Source organism: Oryx dammah, unplaced genomic scaffold, assembly GCF_014754425.2.
Source record: "Oryx dammah isolate SB20612 unplaced genomic scaffold, SCBI_Odam_1.1 HiC_scaffold_25, whole genome shotgun sequence".
NCBI classification, from domain to species: domain Eukaryota; kingdom Metazoa; phylum Chordata; class Mammalia; order Artiodactyla; family Bovidae; genus Oryx; species Oryx dammah.
Window position 1 is genome coordinate 97,798,421 of NW_024070209.1, and position 22,710 is coordinate 97,821,130.

General features: G+C 54.4%; 1 protein-coding gene across 2 annotated transcripts; it reads left to right on the forward strand.

The window, feature by feature from the left end:
* The first annotated feature begins 6,026 nt into the window (after positions 1–6,026).
* On the forward strand, positions 6,027–22,012 carry URM1 (ubiquitin related modifier 1). Of its 2 annotated transcripts, none has more exons than XM_040225267.1 (5): positions 6,027–6,129; positions 10,512–10,582; positions 18,696–18,777; positions 20,293–20,341; positions 20,707–22,012. In XM_040225267.1, exons 1-5 carry the CDS (start codon positions 6,095–6,097, stop codon positions 20,773–20,775), a joined length of 306 nt encoding a protein of 101 aa, XP_040081201.1. In that variant the 5' UTR covers positions 6,027–6,094; the 3' UTR covers positions 20,776–22,012. The 2 variants fall into 2 exon arrangements, with proteins under 2 accessions (XP_040081201.1, XP_040081200.1); XM_040225266.1 differs by having other exon boundaries at positions 6,038–6,129; positions 20,248–20,341.
* The last annotated feature ends 698 nt before the right edge of the window (positions 22,013–22,710 follow it).

The following is a 22,710-nucleotide window of genomic DNA, read 5'->3' on the forward strand; positions in this document are numbered from 1 at the left end:
CCTGGAGAAAGAAATGGCAACCCACTCCAGTATTCTTGCCTGGGAAATCCCATGGATGGAGGAGCCTGGCAGGCTACAGTCCATGAAGCTGCAAACAGTTGGACATGACTGAGTGACTAAACACAACAGGAATCCCTGCCCCAGGACAGCTGTGGACATGTAATGAGATTGTGCTTGGAAGTCTAGCCCAGGAACTGGTGCTGTCACCTGTGAGGTACATGGTAGTGATGAGGATCTTAACACTGTGTTTCCGGTGTTAAGATCCCAGCCTAGGCCTAAGTTTCCCACTTTCACACCAGCCCCCTCTCCCAAGCCCCTCCAAGAAGGGGTGGGGCTGGGGGGCCCCTGGGCCTCGCCACTCCCGTCTGCCTCTGCTCACCCCAAACCAAGGCTGTGCCACTTGGTGGTAGAGTGGTGAGCCAGCTGCCTTCCAGACCGTGGCTAAGTCATCGCCCGGGCCGGCAGCAGGTGCCCAATACATGTCTGTGAGGTTAATTCACAAGAGCCACTGTTTACTGGGCATTTCCTGACATTTACATAGTGCTTCGACTTCCCGGTTGGCGACAGTTGGTAAAGAATCCCACTTGCTCATGCAGGAGACCCCCGAGACACAGGCTCAATCCCTGGGTTGGGAAGATCCCCTGGAGAAGGAAATGGCAACGCACACGCGTCTTCTTTCCTGGAGAATCCCATGGACAGAGGAGCCTGGTGGGCTACACAGTTTACAAAGTACTATGTCCATCTGCGGAGCAGATTCAAAAGGCCTCTGTGTGGGGGGCGGGGTTGGGGGTACACAATGAGATTGGCCCTCGGGGACCCCACTGTCTGGGGGCCAGGGAGAAGGGGCAGTCAGTCAGGAAGCAAAGGGCATGTGCTAAGCTGCACCCTAACCCCACTCAGGGAGGCCTGGCATGCTGCGATTCATGGGGTCGCAGAGTTAGACACGGCTGAGCGACTGAACTGAACTGAACCCCATGTCCCTGCCAGGGTAGGAGGTGAGGAAGTTGTGTTTCATGGCCACAGGCTTTTCAAGGAAGAGTCATTCAAGAAAAGGAGGGGGAAGAATGGCCCAGACAGAAGGGGCAGCGAAAGGTCTGGAGGTGAAGGGTGAGCAGCGCAGGTGAAAGAAGGGCCTATAGGGCTGCACGGGTGGGGCTGGGGAACAGTCCAGGCAGGGTATGCAAAGTGAACCCATTGGGGGCACCCCTTGCACGCCTGGAGGACTGGGAGCTCTGCTAGGAAATCCTTACATAAGCCCGGACACACTCCTTTGACCTGCTAACAGCCACCAGGAGTGGAGCGCTTCTTATGTGCTGGATGCGACACCAGGCACTTGATCATCATCATTAAATCCGTAACACAAAGCAGATATTTTATCCCCATTCCACAGACGAGGAATCTGAGGCTCAGAGACCACATGGCCTGTGAATAACAGCGCTGGGAGGCACCGCCCTGCCCAGTCTCAGTATTCCCATCTACAATCTGAGCCCAGGGAGGCTGCCAGAGGCCTGCCTTGAGCATCCCCGGAGGTCCTACCGCCCTTGGACAGGCAAGTGGCTGCCGAGGCCAGTGCTTGGCATATCACTTTCAATTCCTGGGAAGAAGGTTAAATACCGCCAAGGGGCCTATTGAGGCGCTGGCGGTAAGGGAAGGGGCGACCAAGCGACTTTCAAAGGAGCCTGAATGCATGGCCAGCCCCTCTGCTGGAGGAGGGGGGCCCCCGCTTCCTCCCAGCCTAATGATATTCTGGGCTCAGCCCTCGTCTTTGGCGGCAGTTTAACCCGAGCCGGGGCGGATTCCTTTCTCACTGATCTCAGCTTGACACCCAATTAGCACAAGAATGGGAGGAGGAAGCCTGCGAGAGGCGCCTCCCAGCCTCCGGGGCGCACGAGGGGAGCAGGCGGGGAGACAAAGGGCAGCAGGCAGGGGGGCACCCGCGCCCTCATCTCCCCCGCAGACCCCGCCTTTGTCTCCCTTTGGAACTTCGGCATGGATAGAGCCCAATGCCCGGCTGGCCGGTCTGCTGGAGGGACAGGAGTTGGGTCCATGCTCCTCTTCTGCCTGGGTCCCAGAGGAAGGCATTTGGGTGAACTCAGCCCAACAGGACACAGTGAGGGTCAGGGGTCCCAAAGGCACAACAGCCTGGAGTTAAGGCCTGACATGTGGGGGTCCGTGAACAAGTCACCGGTTCTGAGCCTCAGTTTTTACATTTGAAAACGGAGGCTAATGGCCCCTGCGAGGAGTCAAGCAGGTCATGGATGTGAAGCACCTGGCAGGTGCAGGGTCGGGGGTCATTACTCATTGAATGAACACGTTAAGAAATGGTTGTTGCTATTGATTAGGCTGACAGGGGCTTCCCTGGTACCTCAGGTGGTGAAGAATCCGCCTGCAGTGCAGGAGACCCCGGTTCGATTCCTGGGTCGGGAAGACCCTGTGTAGAAGAATTCTCCAGTATTCTTACCTGGAGAGTCCCCATGGACAGAGGAGGGGCCTGGTGGGCTACAATCCATGGGGTTTCAAAGACACGACTGAGCGACTTTCACTTCACTTATCTTCAGGAGGTCGAGGCTTCCCCAGTAGCTCAGCGGTAAAGAATCCGCCTACAAAGTGGGAGATGCAGGTTTGAGCCCTGGGTTGGGAAGATTCCCTGGAGAAGGAAATGGCACCCCACTCCAGTAAAATCCCATGGACAAAGGAGCCTGGCAGGGTAGTCCACAGGGTCAGAAAGCGTTGGCCAGGCCTGAGGTGACTAAGCACAGGAGGCTGAGGGCTTCCCAGGGGGCACAAGAATTTACCTCCCAGGTGGTGAAGAGTCCCCCTGCCAATTTAGGAGACCCAAGAGATGGGGGTTCAATCTCTGGGTCGGGAAGATCCCCTGAAGGAAGAAATGGCAACCCATTCCAGTATTCTTGCCTAGGAAATCCCATGGATGGAGGAGCCTGGCAGGGGTCTCTGGGGCCCCAAAGAGTGCACACAACAGGAGGCTGAGTTAGGTGGGCTGGAGTTGGAGAAAGCGCTTTCTAAGTGTGAGAGCCAGGCATTCAGAGTGGGCTGACTTACCTAAAAGTGATGTGGGAAGGGTTTCCAATTCTGTGGGAAGAAGGAACACCTCTGGCCTCCCTACCTGTCCTCTCCTGCCACCTCCACCTCTCATAACTTCCCGGGACTCGGGCTTAGATGTGACTTCCTTTGGGAAACATTGCCTGACTAGATCTTTTCATCTCCCACAGGTCCCCACGTTCCCCCTTCATAACAACTGATTGCACTGTGTGGTCTATTTTCACATGTGTCTTTTCCAAAATATCAGCGCCAGGAAAGCAGGGACCCCTTGTTTGTTTTTTTTTTTTAAGTCTGCCCTTGTGTTCCCAGCACCAGCCCTGGGCCTGGCACTTAATAGGTGCTCAATGAATGTTTGTCAAATGAATGAAGCTTTTCAAAAGCTCCTTAGCTCTCCCATGCCAGCTCAGCAGGCAGCAGTCTGCAGAGTTAGAGAATATTCACCTCTACGTGGCCTAACTAAAGGTGGCCTCACTAAAGGTGGCCTCAAATCAGAGGTCTTTACCTTGTTGGGAAAGAGAAGCCAGTGAATGACTGAGAAGGGAATTGATATGTGTTCTCTTATTCCTTCATTAATTCAGCAAGCACTTACCAAACCCCTACAATGTATAAAGCTCCTTACTATGAGCTAAGGCTCTAACGTGAATCAGGCAAGGTTTCTAGACCTCAGCCCTTGGAGGAGCCAGTGAAAATATCTTAGAATATATAAATGTGTGTGTGTGTGTGAGGTGGCTCAGTGGTAAAGAATCTGCCTGCAATGTAGGAGACCAGGGTTCAACCCCTGGGTAGGGAAGATACCCTGGAGGAGGAAATGGCAACCCACTACAGTATTCTTGCCTGGAGAATTCCATGGACAGAGGAGCCTGGTGGGCTACATTCCATAGGGTCACAACTGAGACACAACTGAGCTACTAACACTTACTATACATATATATTTGTATGACCTTAGTTCCCCAAACAGGAACTGAACCCCAGGCCCTTGGCAGCAAAAGTACTGAGGCCTAACAACTGGACCATCAGTGAATTCCCTAGAACATTTTTACTTAAAGGGCCTTTAAGAGATAGTTTGGTCCCAAAGCCTTCTTTACAGACTGAGGAAACTTGAGTTTCACACAGCCCAGTGAAGGTGGGTTCGTCCCATTGGCCACAGGGTTTTCTTCTTCTAATGCTTTCCTCATTTTGCCAGTGCCTTGGGACAGTGCCTGATACACTGAAGGCACTCGCAGCTGCCTGTGGAGTTGAACTGTATAAGAAAGTTAGGTCAGAGGCAGGGAGGTGGGAGGCAGGCAGGCCAGAGAAGCAGGTGAGAGGTGATGGTGGTGTTAGAAGAACACGTGGCTGCAAAATCAGCTTAGCATGGAGACGAACCCAAACGTGCTAACTGTCTGGATATGGGAGAGAATTAAAAACAATGTCCAAGGTTTCTTGCTTAGGTGTTTCTGTGGATAGCAGTGGTATCCTTGAGATGCAGAACACAGGGGGGCCTATTTTAGGAAACGAGGCACTGTGCCAAGAACTCATTTAGTTGTGAGGACAACCCTATGGGGCTGCTATTATCTTAATTTGCACAGTGGAGGAAACTGAGGCACAGATGTTAAAGGACTTAACCAAAGATGCACATGGGAAGTGGTGGGACATGGATGTAAAGCTGGCAGTTGAACTCTGAGCCCTTAGTGGTGACCACATTCTTACATCCACGCTTAACCACAAGGGTACACTACCTTAAGCTACCAACGATGAGTTTACCAATGTGGTTTAGCTGCCCTGGGCTTTTGTAACAGGTTCCAGTAGTCTCCCTATCTCTTTCCCAATTCCTTCCAGTTCTCACTGCAGCCAGGAAGAATGTTTTACTTATTTATTTAGGCTACCCCACGTAGCATGGGGGATTTTTGTTCTCTGAACAAGGAAGAAACCTGCGCCCCCTGCAGTGGTAGCACAGAATCTTAACCACTGGACTGCCACGAAAGTCCCAGGAAGGATATTTTAAAACACAGTTCTAATAATGTCACCCCCCCACCCCACTCACCCCCCGCCCCACCCACCCCCGCCAAATCCTTCCAAGGCCTACCACTGCTCTTAGGATAAGAGACTGAAATTCTTACCTGGCTCACAAGTCATGATTTGGCCCCTGCCTACATATCTAGCCTCATGTCTTATCAGGCCCTCTGCTCCCCAATTTCTACCTTCTCTTGATGTTCCAGCATGTCCTCCTACCCAGAGTCTTTGCACTTTCCGTTATCGCTGGAATGCTCCCAGCGGCTTTTCTCTCCTCATATCCACCTACTTAGCTCGACTCAGGCTTTAGAGCTCAGCCCAAGTCCAGTGCAGCCCATTTTCTTTCTGAAGTTCTTACGATGCCAGATCATTTTTCAGTTTGAGATTTTACACTTATCAGCATGACTCGTATGTTTATTTGATTGGTTTCCCCCACGAGACTGTGAGTGCCCTAAAGACAGGAACCTTGCCTATCCGATTCACCATCGGCATCTCTTAGCACCGACCAAAATGCCAGGTACACGGAGGACGTGAGATAAACATCTGCTGAATGAATGAAATCTAAATCGACGGCGAAAGGGGGGTTGGATTGCGAGTCGATGGCTCAAGAGAGAGCTTTCTGGGCTGGAAGTAAATATTTGGATGCCACTGATAATTCAAGACAAGTGGACGGGTTCGTCCAAGCAGTGTGCTGACACAGAAGGTAATCTGGTAACTAATGCAAGATAAACCGTAACGTGGCTCACGGTCACAGTGCAAAGACGCCAGGTCTCTCCTCCGCCGAGTTGCGGCTGATGCCAGTCGCTTCCGGCCCTAGCTCTTTGAGCGCCGTCCCGAAAAGAAACAGGACGACCAACCAAAACGCCCCTTAACAAGGCCCACGGTCCTTCGGCCTCAACTTTCTGCTCCAAACCTTAATCCAATAGCTGAGGAGGAGAGTTTCCCCAGCCCCGCCTCTTCCGTCCACGGCAACCGGAAACGGGGCGGGGCCCAGTAGAGCCGGAAGTTGAGGGGCGTTTCCTGTGAGCTTGGCTTCCTCAACATGGCAGCGCCCTTGTCCGTGGAGGTGGAGTTCGGGTGAGTCACAGAGCTGGGGCGCCGTGGGGATGGATTGAAGTCGTCGGGCCCGGAACTCCCCTCCCTCTGCCTTGGGGCCTGTCACCACCGAATCGCCGAGGGCCCCGGCAACTTCCCTGAGCTACGCCACCCGCCTGGGAGAGCTTGAGGTTCGGTCTCCCTGGGCGACGAGGCCGTATGTCCGGGAATAGATGCGCATACCCGGGAGTTGGAGGTATGCTTCTGGCACTCCTCCACGCCCTGCGCCCTACGGGACTCAAAAGGTGTGACTGGTTAGCAGGCCTCCCGGCCTTGTTTGCCAGCTCCATTTTGGAGCAGGCCCGTGTGTCTGGCATCTGAGCTTCTAGGACCGAGACGGACCAACCTTTCCGAAGATTTGAGGGTGTTAAACAAACCTGAACCCTTTCCGGTACATTTAGTAAACTTCCTGAGTGCCTTCTGCAGGTCTTAAGTCAGGTGGGGACATGGGGCTAGGTAGCACAATAGTGGAGACTAACCCTGACAAAACAGGGTTAGTGCGTGTACATGTGCGTGTAACTTAGTCACTCAGTCATGTCCGACCCTTTGGGACCACGTAGACTGCAGCCCGCCAGGCTCGTCTGTCCATGGTATTTTCCAGGCAAGAATACTGGACTGGGTTGCCATGTCCTTCTCAAGGCGATCTTCCTGACCCAGGGATCGAACCTGACTCTTGGGTCTCCTGCCTTGGCAGGTAGATTCTTTTACCTCTCTGCCACTACAGTATGCTCAAGATAAAAAGTGCAGGATGGGGCCACACGCTAATTACCAAAGAAACACAGACCAGGGAGGAAATCTGAAGGCATTCTCTTCTACCTCTTACAGACAGAAGGTTTTTCATGTGATTTCAGAGCTGGGAAAAAGTGCAAAGCCTAGAGAGAAGGCAGAGAAACAGGTCTTAAGAGATGGACAGTATAATTTCTAGACTCAGGTGGAAAAGCTGGGACTAGATTTGTCTGTGTGTGTGAAGATAAACAAACCAAGGCTTATGTGAAAGGGAAAGTCTGGGATGGGAATCGGAAACCTCTGCCTATAAATGCCTTTCCTTCTATTGGATACCCCCAGTTTCTTTCATGGATTCCCTTCATTGCACAGTCCATTCACCAGTCATTTATTGAGTGCTTACCATGTGCCAGGCAGCGAGCCAGGCACAGAGGATACAAAGATAAATAGAACTTTGTCCATGCCCTCCAGTGTTAGCGTTGCTGTCCCTTACGAGGGGCTAGTCTCATGAATGTTAACTGCCTTTTAATTGATGATATTGTCTGGCACCATGGATCCAGTTAGAACTATGCTAGTCTGGCCACCTGATTATTTTGCTTTACTGACCCTTTGCCCAGCTATGTCCCCCATAACCTGCAGGTTCCAGGAGGTCCCTGCTGTTTTGACAGGCCTCAGCAGAGCTGAAGACAGAGAAACTACAGATTACCAGTGCTGAGGCTTATCTCCAGTCAGCTTGGCTTGGGCTTCCCAGGTGGCTCAGTGGTAAAGAATCCACCTGCGAAGTTTCGATCCCTGGGTCAGGAAGATCCCTTGGAGAAGGAAATGGCAACCCACTCCAGTATTTCTTGCCTGGGAAATCCCATGGACAGAGGAGCCTGGCGGGCTATGGTCTATGGTGTCGAAAAGTGTAGGACACGACTTAGTGACTAAACCACCACCACCACCCACAGCCGATTTACCTTTCATGTTCACTGAGTCACACGTGGCATTTGTCTTCAGAAATGTCTTCTGTCTGCCAGGTCCTGTGCTGGCGGCAGTGGGGAAGTCATATGAGGAAGATGTGGTCCTTGCCCTCCAGGGCTTACAGACTTGCTGGAGTTCCTGTTTTCTGGCTCCACCATCTCGGTCTCCCTTATCCCAAGAGCAATAGTGAACACCAGCAAGGCAAGACAGTGTTCCCACCACCCACTGCCACAGGGTCCCGTGAGAACTGCAGCTTCTTGGGAAGCAGGAATGCCCAATATGTAGGCTAAACCTAGAGTCCTTCTCTCTTTGTCTCTGTCAGTGCCTGTTTCTCCCCTTGGCCTTTCTTTCATTTTCTGTGTCTCTTAGCCCACTTCCTTCACCCTTTACTCTGAACTTAGGTATATTTGCAGAGAAACCAGTTTGCCCATCAGGCTCTCCCTTTTGTCCCCAAGTGCCACCCTGATCCTTGAAGATTCCAAGGGTTGGGACTTGGCCTCTTTCCCGTGAGCAGCTGTGTCCCCGCAGCCCCACCAGTTCTCGTAGACACTCTGGAAGGCTGCTCTTTGCTTTCTCCCGCCTATCACTGGCCGGGTCTGCCATCCTCGTCCTGCCAGAGCAGTTTCTGCAGTCACAGGGGATGCAGTGCAGGTAGTACAGATGTGTGTTGTGTCACTGCAGCCCAGACGGGAGAGTCCCACCTCCCTTTCCCTTCTCCCTTTTCCTCCTCCTGAGTCCAGGAGGTATTGGCAGAGGAAGGGAATGCCATTAGGGTCAGAGAAGAAGTGGGGAAATGGGCATGTTCACTCATTTCAGCAAATATTTTTTGAGTGTCTGCTGTGTACCAGGCCCTGTTTTAGGCAGAACTTGCATCCCCGCAGGTAGAGGGGAAATGAACAAAAGTAAAATATATCAGATAAAAAGATGAAGGTAAACTTGAAAAAGTGAAGACCATTTGAAGAGTGTCTGTACCAGTCACTGGTACCAACAGACACCTCCCACCAAGAGCTGGGAAGTGGAGGAAAGACAAGGTATCTTGGGGTGTGATGCCTTAATTGAGTTTGAGTCGCAAATCCTGTAGGACCTACGAGAGTTTGACTTTGGTTTTCTTCTGGGACCAAGTTGGGCCCCTTCTTGCCTCCCTGAATCACTTCAGAGGCTGGGAGTGCACCTTCCTACCCTCCAGATGTTCTCACCACAAAAGTGCCAACCCTTCCCTCGGGTACTGGTAAACCCAGCAGTGACAGGTCAGTCGCTGAGCCGGACTCTGGTTCTTTCTCTGCCTGTGAAGGGGAAACAGCGCTGGCCTCTGCGCCTGGCACCACCAGGTTTGGCCAATCTGGGTTGTTTGCTTGGGTGCCAGCGCTTCCAGTTCCCACTCCTCTGACCCCCCAACTCCTGTTGCCCCTTGCTTGTTGCCCTCCCCCACCCCAGCTGCTGCATGTGCCAGCCCCTACCCAAGAGAGAGTGGGGCTCTTGGAAGGGGATAAATGGAGGCTCTGTATGGGCTTGCAGCTGAAATGGCGCTGCGCGCAGCCACAGATGGGCCTCCTCTCCCCCTCCACATTTCTGCATCAACAAAGCGTGACCTTGTTTGGATGACAGTCGCCCCATGTTTCCCCCATGACAATGCGTGCCTTGCCTTTGCCTCCCAGTGGGCCGTCTCAGGACACCTCTGTTCTCTGACTCTGGGTAAGGGTGGTGGGGTGGGAGTCATCGCACCCGTCCCAAGGCTGTTAAGGCTTCCCAGTTAAGAGCCACGTGAGGTCTGCGACGAGACTCAGGGAGGAGCAGTGTGGCGCTGAGAGCCTGAGTGTCTGCCCCATGAGTCCTGGCATCTGCACTTGGCGGAGCCTCTCTGCTGGCCCAGGCTTCCCTTAGCCAGGTGTTGGCACCCAGAAGTGAGCCAGATTCTGCCCTCAAGGGGCTTCCTGACCTTCTGGGCAGCCTTAGTTGTTTCTGCCAGAAACCAATTAGAATTCAAATCCTAGTTCAGCTACTGCCTATCTGGCCTTGGACAAGTCACTTAACTTCTTCTGGCCCCAACTTGCTTCTCTGTTGGTTGGAGTTAATAATATCTGCCTCCCTCCCTCCTTCCTTCCCCGGGATTCCATGAAGGTGAAATGAGACGACGAATGTTCTTGTAAAGGGCAAGCTTACTGCTAAGTCCAGTGGGGGTCTCCCACTCTCTAGCACTTTGGTTTGCCCACCAGGCCGGCAGCAGGGGTGGGGACAAGGCACAGGCAGGGGAATTTCAAAGTGTCACCTGGCCCTAGGAAGCCTTTATGCCTGGGGTCTGCAGTGTGCCTTGGGGTAGCTCCTCAACATTTTTGCAGACAGAAAGCTTGAGGCTTGAGAAGATGCCGTCCCGTGCCTAGGGTCTCGCCAGTCAGGCCCGGGTGGGGCCTGGTCTCCACCTCAGGGCCCGTGCTCTGCCCCCGTATGCTAAGCTACCTCTTGATTCAGAGGAGTCAAAGCCAGAGTCTGAAAATTTGGGTACTTAAATGTTAATAAACATTATTTCTGTGCTGCTTTACCACAGCAAGAAGCCACATTTGAGAACTGATGGCTGATAGCCAAGGTGTTCCCGAACCTTGGTCTCTGAATCTCTTGGGCATCTGGTGCCAGCCTCCTCAGTTTTTGGTCTCTGAGGCTCTTTCTCTGGCCCTCCTTTGCAGAGGCGGTGCGGAGCTCCTGTTCGACGGTGTGAAGAAGCATCAGGTCACCTTGCCTGGACAGGAGGAACCCTGTGAGTATGGGCTCTCTGAGTGCCGTTGAGCAGCAGCTCCTCCACAGGGTCAAGTGAGAGTGGGTAGGATTTCCCGGGCCATGGGAGGAAGGGAGAGAGATCACCGGTTGTCTCCATCCTCTCCAGAGTCAGCCAGCTTTGTAGGGAGGAGATGGCATCGCTGCGTCCTTCTAAGCACAGGTTCTGTATTCAGACTTGAGTTTGAATCCCCTTAGCACCTTAGGCCGGTCACCTCATCTTTCTGAGCTTTCGCATTCTTATCTGTGAGGGGGAGATGGTAATCCCTATCTCTCAGGGTTGCTAAAAGGTGTCAGCCAGCTGTACCAGGCATCTCTGCCATCACTGGATGGCCGCAGAGGGATGTCTTCACAAAGGAGATAACCTTTGTCAAGAATGGAACAATGCAGATGGACTTAAATGAATTTCAATGAGAAGAAAAGTGTCCAGCCAAGGAGGTTGGAGGGGGGAGGTTCATTCAAATACCTGTTCGTCTTTTCTTTAGCAAACACACCCTGAGCACCTCCCATGCCGCAGACTATGTACCAGGCACTGGGAGACTGACCCTACCTTCAGATTGGGGGAGGTGGGGAGGAGGATTTCCAGAGGTCCAGCTGGGTAAATAGCAGCGTAGCCTAGAGGCAGGGGCTGGACGCTGCCACTGTGGAGGGGCTTTGCAGCCCTAGCAGTGGAGCTTAGCAAGAGCAGAACATTCAGGAGTGGGAGCCCATCTCACCTTGGGCTGAGATACTTCTGGGAAGAAGAGGAAGTCCATTGTATGGGGAGCCAGGGGAATGAGGTTCCTGGAGGTGGGCAGTAGAGAAAGTCAAGTGAGGTTTGACATGATTCTTCTGGAACGGGACATGCATCTGCCAGGTATCAGTTATTGCCCAGATTCACCTACTACCAAGACTGTCTCTGACCCTCCCTTGGGGTTGAAGGGCAGTGGCATAGGGCAGGTCTCTGTGCCACATTCAGAGGCCAGGGTACAGGGTGCTGCCCCCTGGAGCTGGCTGTGGGCATGAGGCTGAGGTTAAATGTCAGGACTGTGGGATTGTGTCCCTGGTGGAGGAAGATCCAAGATGATATAGGTGATGGTTTCTTAGTTGACAGATGGCTCTGCAGCCTTGGGAGGAAACGAGGGGCTGTCAGAAGCCTCTCAAAGATGCAGCCTTAAAGACTTACCCAGGACGTTATTAAAACATCACAAGTTAGGGTTTGTTTCCCCCTGCTTTTGCTCCGCGTGAAGGTGCCCAAGTTTAATAATTCCAGTCCTTCTCATTCATTCATTGACCGAACGCTCACCAAGTGCCAGTCGTAGAAGAAAGTACTTTATTCTTTCCTGTGGTTGGCACCCGTGTTTTTGAATATGCACACGTGTTTTCCTTTGTGCCAGGCTTCCCAGGTGGCGCAGTGGTAAAGATGCAAGATATGTGGGTTTGATGCCTGGGTCGGGGATACCCTGGAGTAGGAAATGACAACCTACTCCAGTATTCTTGCCTGGAAAATTCTGTAGACAGAGGAGCCTGGACAGTCCAGGGGTTCGCAAAGAGTTGGACACAACTGATCTCGTGCACGCACTCTCTCTCTCTCTCACACACACACACACGCGCACGCGCACACACACACATATGTGTTTTCCTTTGTGCCAATTTGATCTTAAGCAAAACTGATATGGTTCTTACCCTATTGGAGCTAACAGAGTAAGGGACATGGAGCCAGGCAGTGAAGAAGTAAACGCGCGGATGTATAACAGCATGAGTGGTCCTCACTGGCACCAGAACAAAAGGGTGCTTTGAATGAGACAACAGGGTGGCAAGGGAAGGCCTCTTTAGAGAAGTGTCTTTGAGGGAATTCCCTGGTGCCCTAGTGGTTAGGAATCCAAACGTTCAGTGCCATGGCCCAGGTTCAGTCCCTGGTCCAGGAACTGAGATCCCGCATGCTGCACGGCACTAAAAAAGAGAGAGAGAGACAGACGACTGTGAGGCGAAAGCCCTGAAGAACGGATGGAAGGCAACCTAACAAATTGGAGGGAGAGCAGAGGTGCATGGGGCCCATTGCAAGAAGAGAGGACGGCACTTGTGAAGCCCCCAGGCAGAAGGCCTTGTGGTGGTCAAGGACCCAAGGGAAGGCCAGTGTCCTCGGGCACAAGCTGAGTTTGACAGGGTAGGCAAAACCCCAGTGGGTGGTACAAGTAATTGTCACAGATTCTTAGGTGGTAACTATCACTACTTCCGCTTTAAAAAGTGTAACCCTCCCCGCCCCCCAAAAAAATAGTGGAAACCCAAACTCAGAGATGTCCAAGGTCTTACCCTCGACCATGCGCTTATGTCATTGGCAGAGCTGGGGTTGAAGCCAATGCCAGGGTCACCCCATCCTGCAGGGTGCCACTGTCCCATTACCATTTATCCCAAGAGCTTCCCCGAATCACATCACGTCTCAGACCTGCAGGATATTCTCCAGTTTTCACACTCTCATGCCTCCAACAGCTACTGATACCAGTTTTCATAATGACCCTAGTAGATATTATCTGTCGACAAGGAAACCAAATTTCACAGAGAGAGAGAGTGACCTGTCCAGAGTTACTCAAGCAGGGAAGCTGGCTAAGACCTAGGTTTGTTTTTATTTTTATCTTTTGGCCATAGTGCATTGCATGTGGAATCCTAGTTCCTCAACCAAGGATCAAACCCAAGCTCCCTCCATTGGAAACATGGAGTCTTAAACCAACGGACCACGAGGGAAGTCCCTAAGACTCAGATTTTGGATACCTCATCTACTGCCTCGGGGGCAGGTAGGGGGCTCTCCTCCCCTCTCTGGGATGAAATAAAAGGAAGCAGGGGAGGCTAGCGGAAGTGGCCCATGTGCTTAGTTCTGGGCCCTTGGCCATGGGTCTCTACCTCTGGCTCCCACTTGTGCCCTGCTGTGCCCAGAGGCATGGGTCACATCACAGCGGCAGAGCTGGTTGGCAGCTGCCAGGCCTTACCCTGGCACACAGAGCCCAACAGGAGGGCAGGGGCCTGGTGCCACGGGGAGAGCCTCACTCCTCCCAAGCCCATGCCCAGATCTGCCGTCTGGCAGCCTTCCCAGCCCTGGGCCTGCCACTTGGCCAAGCAGGTCTTGGAGACTCCAGCAGAGAAAACAGCGGCCATAAGATTATGGATTGTGACAAGTCTCACAAACAAGGGGACTCCAAGGCCCTGGGTCCTGGGCCAGTGGAGAGCTTCCAACCCGGCCAATTGGAATGAGAGGCTGGGAAAGGCCAAAGAGGTTGAGATGGCGAGAGAGGCACCCTGGCAGTATGTGCTGGCAAATTAGTTATTTCTGCAGGCCTCTTATCCCACCTGTAAAGGCGGGAGGTTGGACTTGATTTAGTCTGTCTTGAGCTCATTATTGGGCTTCCCAGGTGGCTCATTGATAAAAAATCTGCCTGCCAGTGCAGGAGACGTGGGTTCAGTCCCTGGCTTAGGAAGATCCCCTGGAGAAGGAAATGGCACCCCACTCCAGTATTCTTACCGGGAAATCCCATGCACAGAGGAGCCTGGCGGGCTGCCGTCCACTGGGTCACAGAGTCGGACATGACCGAGTGCAAGCGCGCACGAGTCAGTTATCAGTTTGACACCTGCAGTTTGGAAAAGTTGCTTCCAGATCTGGGCACATGGTTCTGGAAGCAAGGTGCATTGATCCAGTGAGCGGCTGCCTGTGCAGGGAGCTGAGGATTCTTAACAGCCACCTCCACGGAAGAGGCCTTGAGTGGCTGAGTTTGGGAGGCACCCACCAGCTTTGGGGCCTGGCCACTGGTAGCTGGTTTTTAATGCATCAAGGATCCTTTCAACTCAAGACTCGCAGACCAGGGTTGGTCAGGGGCCTGGAGCAAATCCCGAAACTCGATGGTCCTGGTCTGGGCCTTACCTGCCCTGGTCCCAGGAAGAGACTGCCTCACCTTTCCCTGCTCCTCAGCCCTGCCTTTGTATTAAAGGGAGGCTGGCGCGGGAGGCAGGGGTGGCTTGGGAGCTCCCAGGCGCTTTAAACTGCTTAGCATGCATTTCACAGCCTCTCTGGGGCCAGCTGTTCCTTTCTCCGCTCTGGGGCCTGTTTGCTGATCCCCTCCCCACAACCCTCCTCTCCCCCTCACCCCTCCCAGTCCCTGTGCAAAATTGCTTTTGAAAAGATCCACTTTCTGCTTAATTAAACAATGAGGAGCGTCCCCTCGCACATCTGTAAACCTTCTTCTGAGGCCAGTTTAGCCCACAAACTGCTCCATTCTTACCTCCATTCACTTGTAAATGGACCCTCTGATGTTCCCTCTACCCTCTCTTCTCTTCTCCCCCCATCCCAGCTCTTTCTTCTCCCCTTTCAGCTGAGGCCTGGGGTGGACTCCCAGAGGACTCCTGTCCTGGAGCCTGGTGGACTTGGTGGGGACCAGAGCCACTTAATGTGTAGGAGAGAAGGCGTAGGGGACCGGCTCTCCCGAGTCTGCATCGTTGGCGTGGTGGTCCCCAGGCCCAGCTAGGCTCTGTGGGTGGGAGGGACTGGAAGCCAGATTTCAGGCTGGGAGAAAATCTCCCCTTGGAAGCCTGCAAGAAGAGGTTGGATGAGGGTCAGCTGTGCAACATCAGATGAGACCGGAAGTTCGATTGACACCACTGGGAGTGGGGGGCGCCACAGTGGGTGGTCGTTGTCCCTAGACAAGGACAAGTCCACTGGGGCATGGGATTCTGGTGGGAGCCTCTGTAGGTCTAAGAGGGGTGTGCACGGTGCCCTTTCCCAGCGGCCTTTAGGGGAAGGTTCTGGCAGCCCCCGGGATAAGGAATCCTGAATTACTGCAGGAACAGGGACGTTCGTCTTGTCTGTTTGACACCATGCTAGGCCCGCCGCTGGCATCAAGAGCTGGGTTATTATCCCTCCCTTGTCCAAGGATGGCGCTGAGACTTAGGCGAAGTGACTTCTACCCAGGGCCATCTAGCACACACCCCAGGGCCTTCCAGCTCCAGAACCCAGACTCATAAGCAGTCCGCCACAAGAGCTTGCTCTTCCCGCAATGGGCAGGCCAGGTCCCGAGGCCTCCTGCACGGGAAACCTGACATGGGATTGGGTGCTCATCTCCCTGTCCTAGTGCCGCATGGCCTCAGCGTATGAGTCCTTCCACTGGAGCTGTCCAGGGAGCCTCTGAGGAGTCTAAACGTCTAAAGGGGGCAGCAAGAGAAACCGAAGGGTTCTTCCTCTGACTGACGGAAGAGTTACAGCATCGCTATGCCAGGCACAGTGCCAAGAGCTTTCCATGGATCATCTTATTTGAGCCTCACAACACCCCCAGAGGCATTTTTACCATTCCCATTTTACAAAGAAGGAAGCTGAAGAGAGTTCCTTACCCAAGGTCGTTTAACTAGGAAATGACACAGTCGAACTCAGACCCATATGCTCAGTAAACGTGTCCAGGGCATTTTGTGTGCGAGGTTCTGTGCTGTGTGCTAGGGCTCAGGCTCCCGAGGAGGGGGCCCTCTTCGCCAGCAGCCCCTTTTCAAGGCCCCCGTATGCCCTATGCAGTCCAGCCAAGGCTGCCTCCCTGGCTGCATCTCGTGCTGACCTTCTGGCCTTCTCAGCTCTACCACCTTGAACCTGCCAATTTCAGCCTGCCTCAGGTCTTCCCATATGTTCTTCCTTCTGCCCAGCTTGCTCCCCCCATCCCACCCGACTCATCCTTGGGGCCTCAGCTTCAATGTGAACACCCTCAGAAAAACTCGTACTGCTCCCACACAAAGGAGAGCACATTTGTCACGACTAACGAAGTGCCGTCCGCCTCCCCTGCAGGCCTGTGGCTCCACACGGTCAGGCTCTGTGTCCGCTTGTTCTCCGCCGTCTCTGTGGCACCTGGCACATAGTAGCTGCTCAGTAAATATTTGTCTCCCGAGCGATTTCCTGAGATTGCCGGAGGGCAGCCACCATGGGAAGCCACGGAAGGCAGGAGGATGCAGAGGGAAGGTGACAGTGAGGTTCCCGGAGCCATCCCCAAGCCACCACCAGCCCCTGACTCTGCTTAACCCTTCCTCCTCCCCTAGGCGCCTTTGGAAGCTGACCATCTGGCTTGGAGGCTATTTGCATATTGTCTGGGCCTCAGCAAGCCTAGCAAGATGTCCCTGGGGGTGTGTTTCAGGCCAGGCCAAGTGGCCCTTGCAGCCTATGAAGGGAGTCGGGAGTTCCACCTCTCCCCACCCCCAAATCCAGGCATGGGGAAACAATACGGGTGGTGATGCTGTGGCCTCACCATGGTAACAGGCTATCAAGAATGTGAGCAGGCCTGGGGGGTGCAGAGGAGGGAGGGAATGACCTCAGCAAAGAGGAGCATCATGATAAATGAGCCAGCACCCGCAGCAGACGCCCCCCGGCCCAGCCCTCGGGGACGCCATGACGCTGCCGTCACTGGGATGACCTCGACATGACCATTAGTCCTCCCCACCGCCCCAGCCTACGAGAGCGGATCACAGCCTTCCTTAGAGGGAGCCGGAGCGGTGACCCAGGGAGTCCTGGTTCGGAACAGGCCGGTGGGGGCTGTGGAGGTGCAGCTGGTGGCCCTCAGGCCAGGCCCTGCTCAGGCCCTCCGAGCGCCACGCACACAGTCGGAGCCCCGCCCGCGGGGCTGGCTGACGGATGTGTCAGACCCCGGCGGCTCTATCGAGCGGCCACAAGATGTATGGGCTGGCGGCCCACCAGACAGTGCCAAGATGGAGGCCACAGGGAAACCTCTGAAACCCAGGCCTTGGGGAGGAACCCAGCCAGGAGTCGAAATGGACAACAGCTACTTGGAGGCAACACGCCCCATCCCTGCCTGCTCCAGGGACCCTGAGGACTCCAGTCAGCTTTGTTTAAAAGCAGGAATTAAAATGGAAAGGCGCAGTCTCAGCCTGTGGCCACTGCTCGTGGCCCTGTGCTCTGCTGGCAGACGATCCAGGGGAGCTGGCACAGAGCATAGTGAGCCAGGCCATCCAGGGTGTAGCCTGCCTGCCTCCTGAGGGGGTGGCATGCAGGCCCGTAAGAGTGCCTTAAAACCCTGCCCAAGGCTGGTGCTGTGGGTGACACGCGCTGAGCCCCTTCCTGACCCGCAGCCTTTTCCTGGCCTGCATGCTAGGAGTCCGCCTCCAGCCAGGGAAACCAAGGCAGTGCGTGGGCCCTTCTCCAGCTTAGCCCCTGAGCTTTGTCTTGGCACAGGCCCAGGACAGCAGCCCCCTCTGAGACTCTTGACTCAGGAGGGGCATGGCTAACCTCCAGCCCCCTGCTGGCTTCCCAGAGACTAGCTGTCCTCTCAGGGAGAGAAAAGCCCTGCAGCCTCGGGATGCTCTGCTTGAGGAGTGGATCACTGAGAGCCATAGCCTTCGAGGGGGTGATAGTGTGCGTGGCCTGGGACCTGACCCCCAGAAAAGGAGAGGTGGCCCTGGGGACATGTGGCCTCTAGTCTCCAGGTGAGGTGCAGAGCTTGGTGGCTGCCCCAGAACCACACAGAGGCAGGTCTCAGTGTCCAGCTGAGCGGGAGAGGCCCTGTCGACCCTCAGCTTCTGGCTTCCTCATGGCAGCTTCCCCGGCCTGGAGGGCTCTGCAAAGGGGAGCGGAGGGACTGTGATTTGTCAGCATCTCTGGCTGGTGAAGGATCCTTCTCTCCTTCTGCCAGAGGAAATTAACTGATGTTATCGGCTCAGCAATTGTTTTTCTTCCCTCACAAAGGGAAATATATGCAGACTTTCCAAGAGCAAAGCCGAATGCTCCCCATCTGGGACTGGCTGGGGAGATAGAGGTGGAGGGGGCTCTCTGAGAAGCCTGCCCCTGGCAGTGTCAGACCATCTCTTAGGCCTTGTGAGTGGAGGTCTGTGTCTGCCCTTTCGGAAGTCCCCTTTACCTCTTCTTCCAGCTCTCAGCAAGGCCAGGTGCCACTGCCTCTGAGAAGATCTCTCTGGTCTCTCCAAGTCCCATTTCCTCACCTTGGAAACCACAAGTCCAGGCGCCATGACAGCCAGGTCTAAAAGAGGCCCTCTGAGCCCGAAGTGCACATCTTCCTGCTCCGGGCAGGGCCCTCAGGGCCAGAAGCGTTGAATTTGATGTTAGTTTTGTTCTGTGCCTTCCTCTCCAGGGGACATCCGCAGCCTCCTTGTCTGGATCAAGAAGAATTTGCTGAAAGAGCGGCCAGAGCTGTTCATCCAAGGAGACAGCGTGTGAGTCCCTTTCTCCCTTCCCCAAGGAGGGCGGGCTGCGGGAAGGAGGCCTGAAGCCCTGGCCTTGCTTCAGACTCCGCCTCCTCCAGGCCCTCTCCCCTCGGATCCTCTTCTTTGCCCTCCAAGGAAGGGTTGCTGCTGCCCAACTCTGTGGAAGTTTGTTTCAGATTTCTTGTTACTACATTGGACTGTGGGTTTTTTTTTTTTTTTTCCCCCAAAAGTCCAGGTCAGGAGATTAGTAAATTTACCAAAAAAAAAAAAAAACCACAAAAAACTTAGATCCTTCCTTCTGGATGCCACAAACTTGCCAAAGAACCTTGCTCAAATGACTTCCCTTCTCTGGGCTCAACTGTTCTCTCTGCACAGGCAGCACTGAGAAAAGATGCTCCCCAAGGTCTCTCTCTTCCTTTGACAGCCTGGGACAGACAGCGCCCTCCCAGTGATGGAAATGTTCTCTCTTTGTGCTATCCAGTGTGGTAGCTGCTAGGCGTTGAGGATATTGAAACCTCGAAATGTTGGTAGTGTGACTGAGGAACCAAGTGTTCAGTTTCACTTGAATGGAATTTAAATTGAAGTGTGCCTCATAGATACCGGGCTGTACGATGCAGGTCTCAGGTTACAGGGGGTCACTGCACGCATGTGCACACACATGCATGTTTGTGCTCACTTGAGGACACTCCTCGCCTGGCCCAAAGCTTCTGTGTCTGTCTCAGGCCCAGCTCAGCCTCCTGGGAAAAGATCCAGGTTCCGTATGCCAAGAAGTCATTTTACCCCTACAACAAGGCTATTCTCATATGTCACAGAAGTGGGCAGGGCACCTGTGGCACTTGTTCCTCTGCCTGGAAGCAGAGGTTCAACAGCAGGCCCTGGGGGCTCAGGCTGCCATCCGGCCTGGAGCCCAGGTCGTGGTCCAGCAGCTGTGGCGGCCACCCCCAAGGACAGCAGTGCTCTTTGGGTCATTGCCAGCAGGAACCAGGTTAAGTAAGGTGCTTGTCCAGATGTCGGCCTACCCTGCCCTACTCCAGGCAGGGCAGCTCTCAGGCTGTCAGGGGCTCGGGGGCCACTGGCAGACTTCCCTGATTCAAAGCAGCCAAGATGGCCTCCTCCCCAAGACGCACATGCGGGAGGCCTGGGACAGTGAGGTTAGACCCCTGGAAGGATAGGCTGCTGCCAGTGGTTCCCTGGCAGCTCCCACTTGACATCCCACTTCATCCTCCCCGGGGAGCTTATGAGGAAGACACTTATGATTTACCCTATTTTCAGATGAAGAAACTGATGCTCAGGGAAACAATGCCCCAGATCTGGGAGGTGGCAATGGAGTTTGCACGTGTGTTCTATCTGGCCCTCAGACTTGCCTGTCACCTCCTCTCCCTGGGTGTTCTCTGACGGAACTCCCTAGAGCAAAGGCACCCCTCCACCCCACAGACTCTGCAGCCCAAACATCTAAGCTTCTGCCCCTGCTCTCGCCAGCTCCTGCCATTCACACCCTGCTACTCACCACCGTCTTTCCCACAGGCGGCCAGGGATTCTGGTGCTGGTTAACGATGCCGACTGGGAACTGCTGGTCAGTACCTCAGGGAGCAGCCCTCCCTCGACCTCTCCCCAACCCACCACTGTGGTAGGAAAGCCTTGGACCTCTCACCAGGCCCAGAGTGGTGGGGTCACCCTCTGTCCAAACCTGGCGTCCAGACGGCAGCTTCTCAAGCCTCCCACCCTGAGTGAGGAAGGCATGGGTTGCTGGGGAAGTGGCGAGCTGCCCTCCATCCTGGAGGTTTGCTAGTTAGCGGATAGGGTACCCACTTCTTTCTGGTAGATTTTGTCTTCCCCTCTCAATGCAGCTAGCCCCCGTACCCCACTTCCCCTCTCAACACCCCGGGGAAAAACTGGAAAAGTGCCCTTGACGGTCGTCTTCTTTCTCTCCTGGACCAGGGTGAGCTGGACTACCAGCTTCAGGACCAAGACAGCGTCCTCTTCATCTCCACGCTGCATGGCGGCTAAGGGCCCCTCTCCGTGCCTGGGCCCCCTTGGGGTCGGGAGAGCAGAAGAATCAGACAGTCCCCTGGGGCCCTACTTCCAGATCTTCTGTCCCCCTTGGCTGCTTTCTTCCCTACTCTGTCCCTTGAGCTCCCTCCAGGCAGGGAAAAGAGGCCAGGTGCTAAAAATGAGCCTTTCTCAGGCACGTGAGCAGGGGAAGGCAGGCGCCGGAGCCGGGCACTCCTCCTCCCAGCAGCTGAGGTGGGGGAGGGTACCCCTCCACGTGGCTGGAGTGGAGGGGGTCTGTGTGGCCAGGTGACCCAGCTGCTGTCCCTCCTGTGTCTCCCTGAGTGACCGCTGACAAGGCACTGCTGCTCCTGGGCTGCAGTGCCTTCCTGGGGAAGAGGAATGAACCTCACTAGCTGATGGCAGGCCCCTCCCCTCTCAAAGACAGGAGGAGCCTTCGCCTCAGTTTCCCCATCTGGACAGCAGAGGGCTCTGCCTGTCCCCCATTGATATCATTATGGAACCCCAGCTGGGGTCCCCTATTCAGCACCGACCGCCCCCTACGCACACACACAGCAGCTGCTCCTCCAACCTGCTCCTCCTCCTGCTCCCCCACCCACAGCCCTTGACCCTGGCCAGCCTCCCCCAACACAGGCCACCAGATGGGCTCCTGAGACCCTCCCCCCTACTCAAGGCAAAAGGCTGCCTACGTACAGCTCATTCCACTGGGGGTGGAGAGCAGGAGGGTGTATGCTAGACCTTGCACTGGCAAATAGAGGCCTGGGGTGGGGGATCAATGTGCCTCAGTTTCCTCCCTAATGACAATGGAATTTTTATAATATCTGAAAACTGAGGGGACTTCCCTGGTGGCTCAGACAGTAAAGAATCCACCTGCAATGCAGGAAATGTGGGTTCGATCCTTGGGTCGGGAAGATCCCCTGGAGAAGGAAATGGCAACCCTCTCCAGTACTCTTGCCTGGAGAATCCCTTGGACAGAGAAACCTGGTGGTCTATAGTCCATGGGGTCTCAAGAGTCGGATACGACTGAGCGATTGACAGACACACAAAATTGAGATACTTGATGGTGCAAGGGCACACTTTATCTACTCCCATCTCCTGCAGGAAGCACGATGGGGCAGGCAGCACCTGGGAGGCAGGGTGACTCCCCCCACCCTCATCCCTTCTGGAAGTCTTGGGGCCTCAGTGCCTGCAACAGCTGGCCTTGGGCAAATAAAAGACTAAGTTGTTTACTGGCCTTGCCTGGAACTTCATCCTTAGAAACCGAAACCAGTGGGACCCCACGTTCCCCCAGCTGGCAGTCACTTCTCTGGTCCCACCCTCCCTGTCCTCACCCCAGGGCTTTCAGAACTGCCCTTCACCCAAAAAAGAGCAGGAGTTGAAACCCAGCCTATCCAGACACTGAGAAGGGATGATGTGGTTGGGCCATCTGGAGAAGGGGTGGCAGGGCCAGTCTGTGCTGACCAGTCTGGGTCCCAGGACACTTCCCTACCCGTCTGTCCGAGGCCAGGCTTTGTCCCACAAGCCGCAGCCAGCAGCCTCGAACGGAACAGAAGGGAGGAATAGTTAAGACTGCTGAGCCCCACTTCCCATGACCTGGAGAAAAAGCTTTGTTTGCTGGAGGGAGACCTCAAAAAAAAAAAAAAAAAAAAAAGGTCATTAACATCATCCCGCCCCAAACATTGCTTTTCATTAAATGTTAATAATTTAAGGTGGAACTGCCCTCATTCTGCAGTGAGACAGAAGTGCAGAACAGTTGTCCTAGCCGTGCTGGGGGCTGTGCTCCTTCTCAAGGCCTTGGGGACAGATAATCCTGGCTGGTGAGCTGCTCTCCTGCGCTGCTGCAGGTGGGGGAAGGCCCTCTGGGTGTGTGTGTGGGTTGGGGGGTAGCCATGTTGAGGTTATGGGTGCAAGGGAAGGCCAGCGTGCATGCAG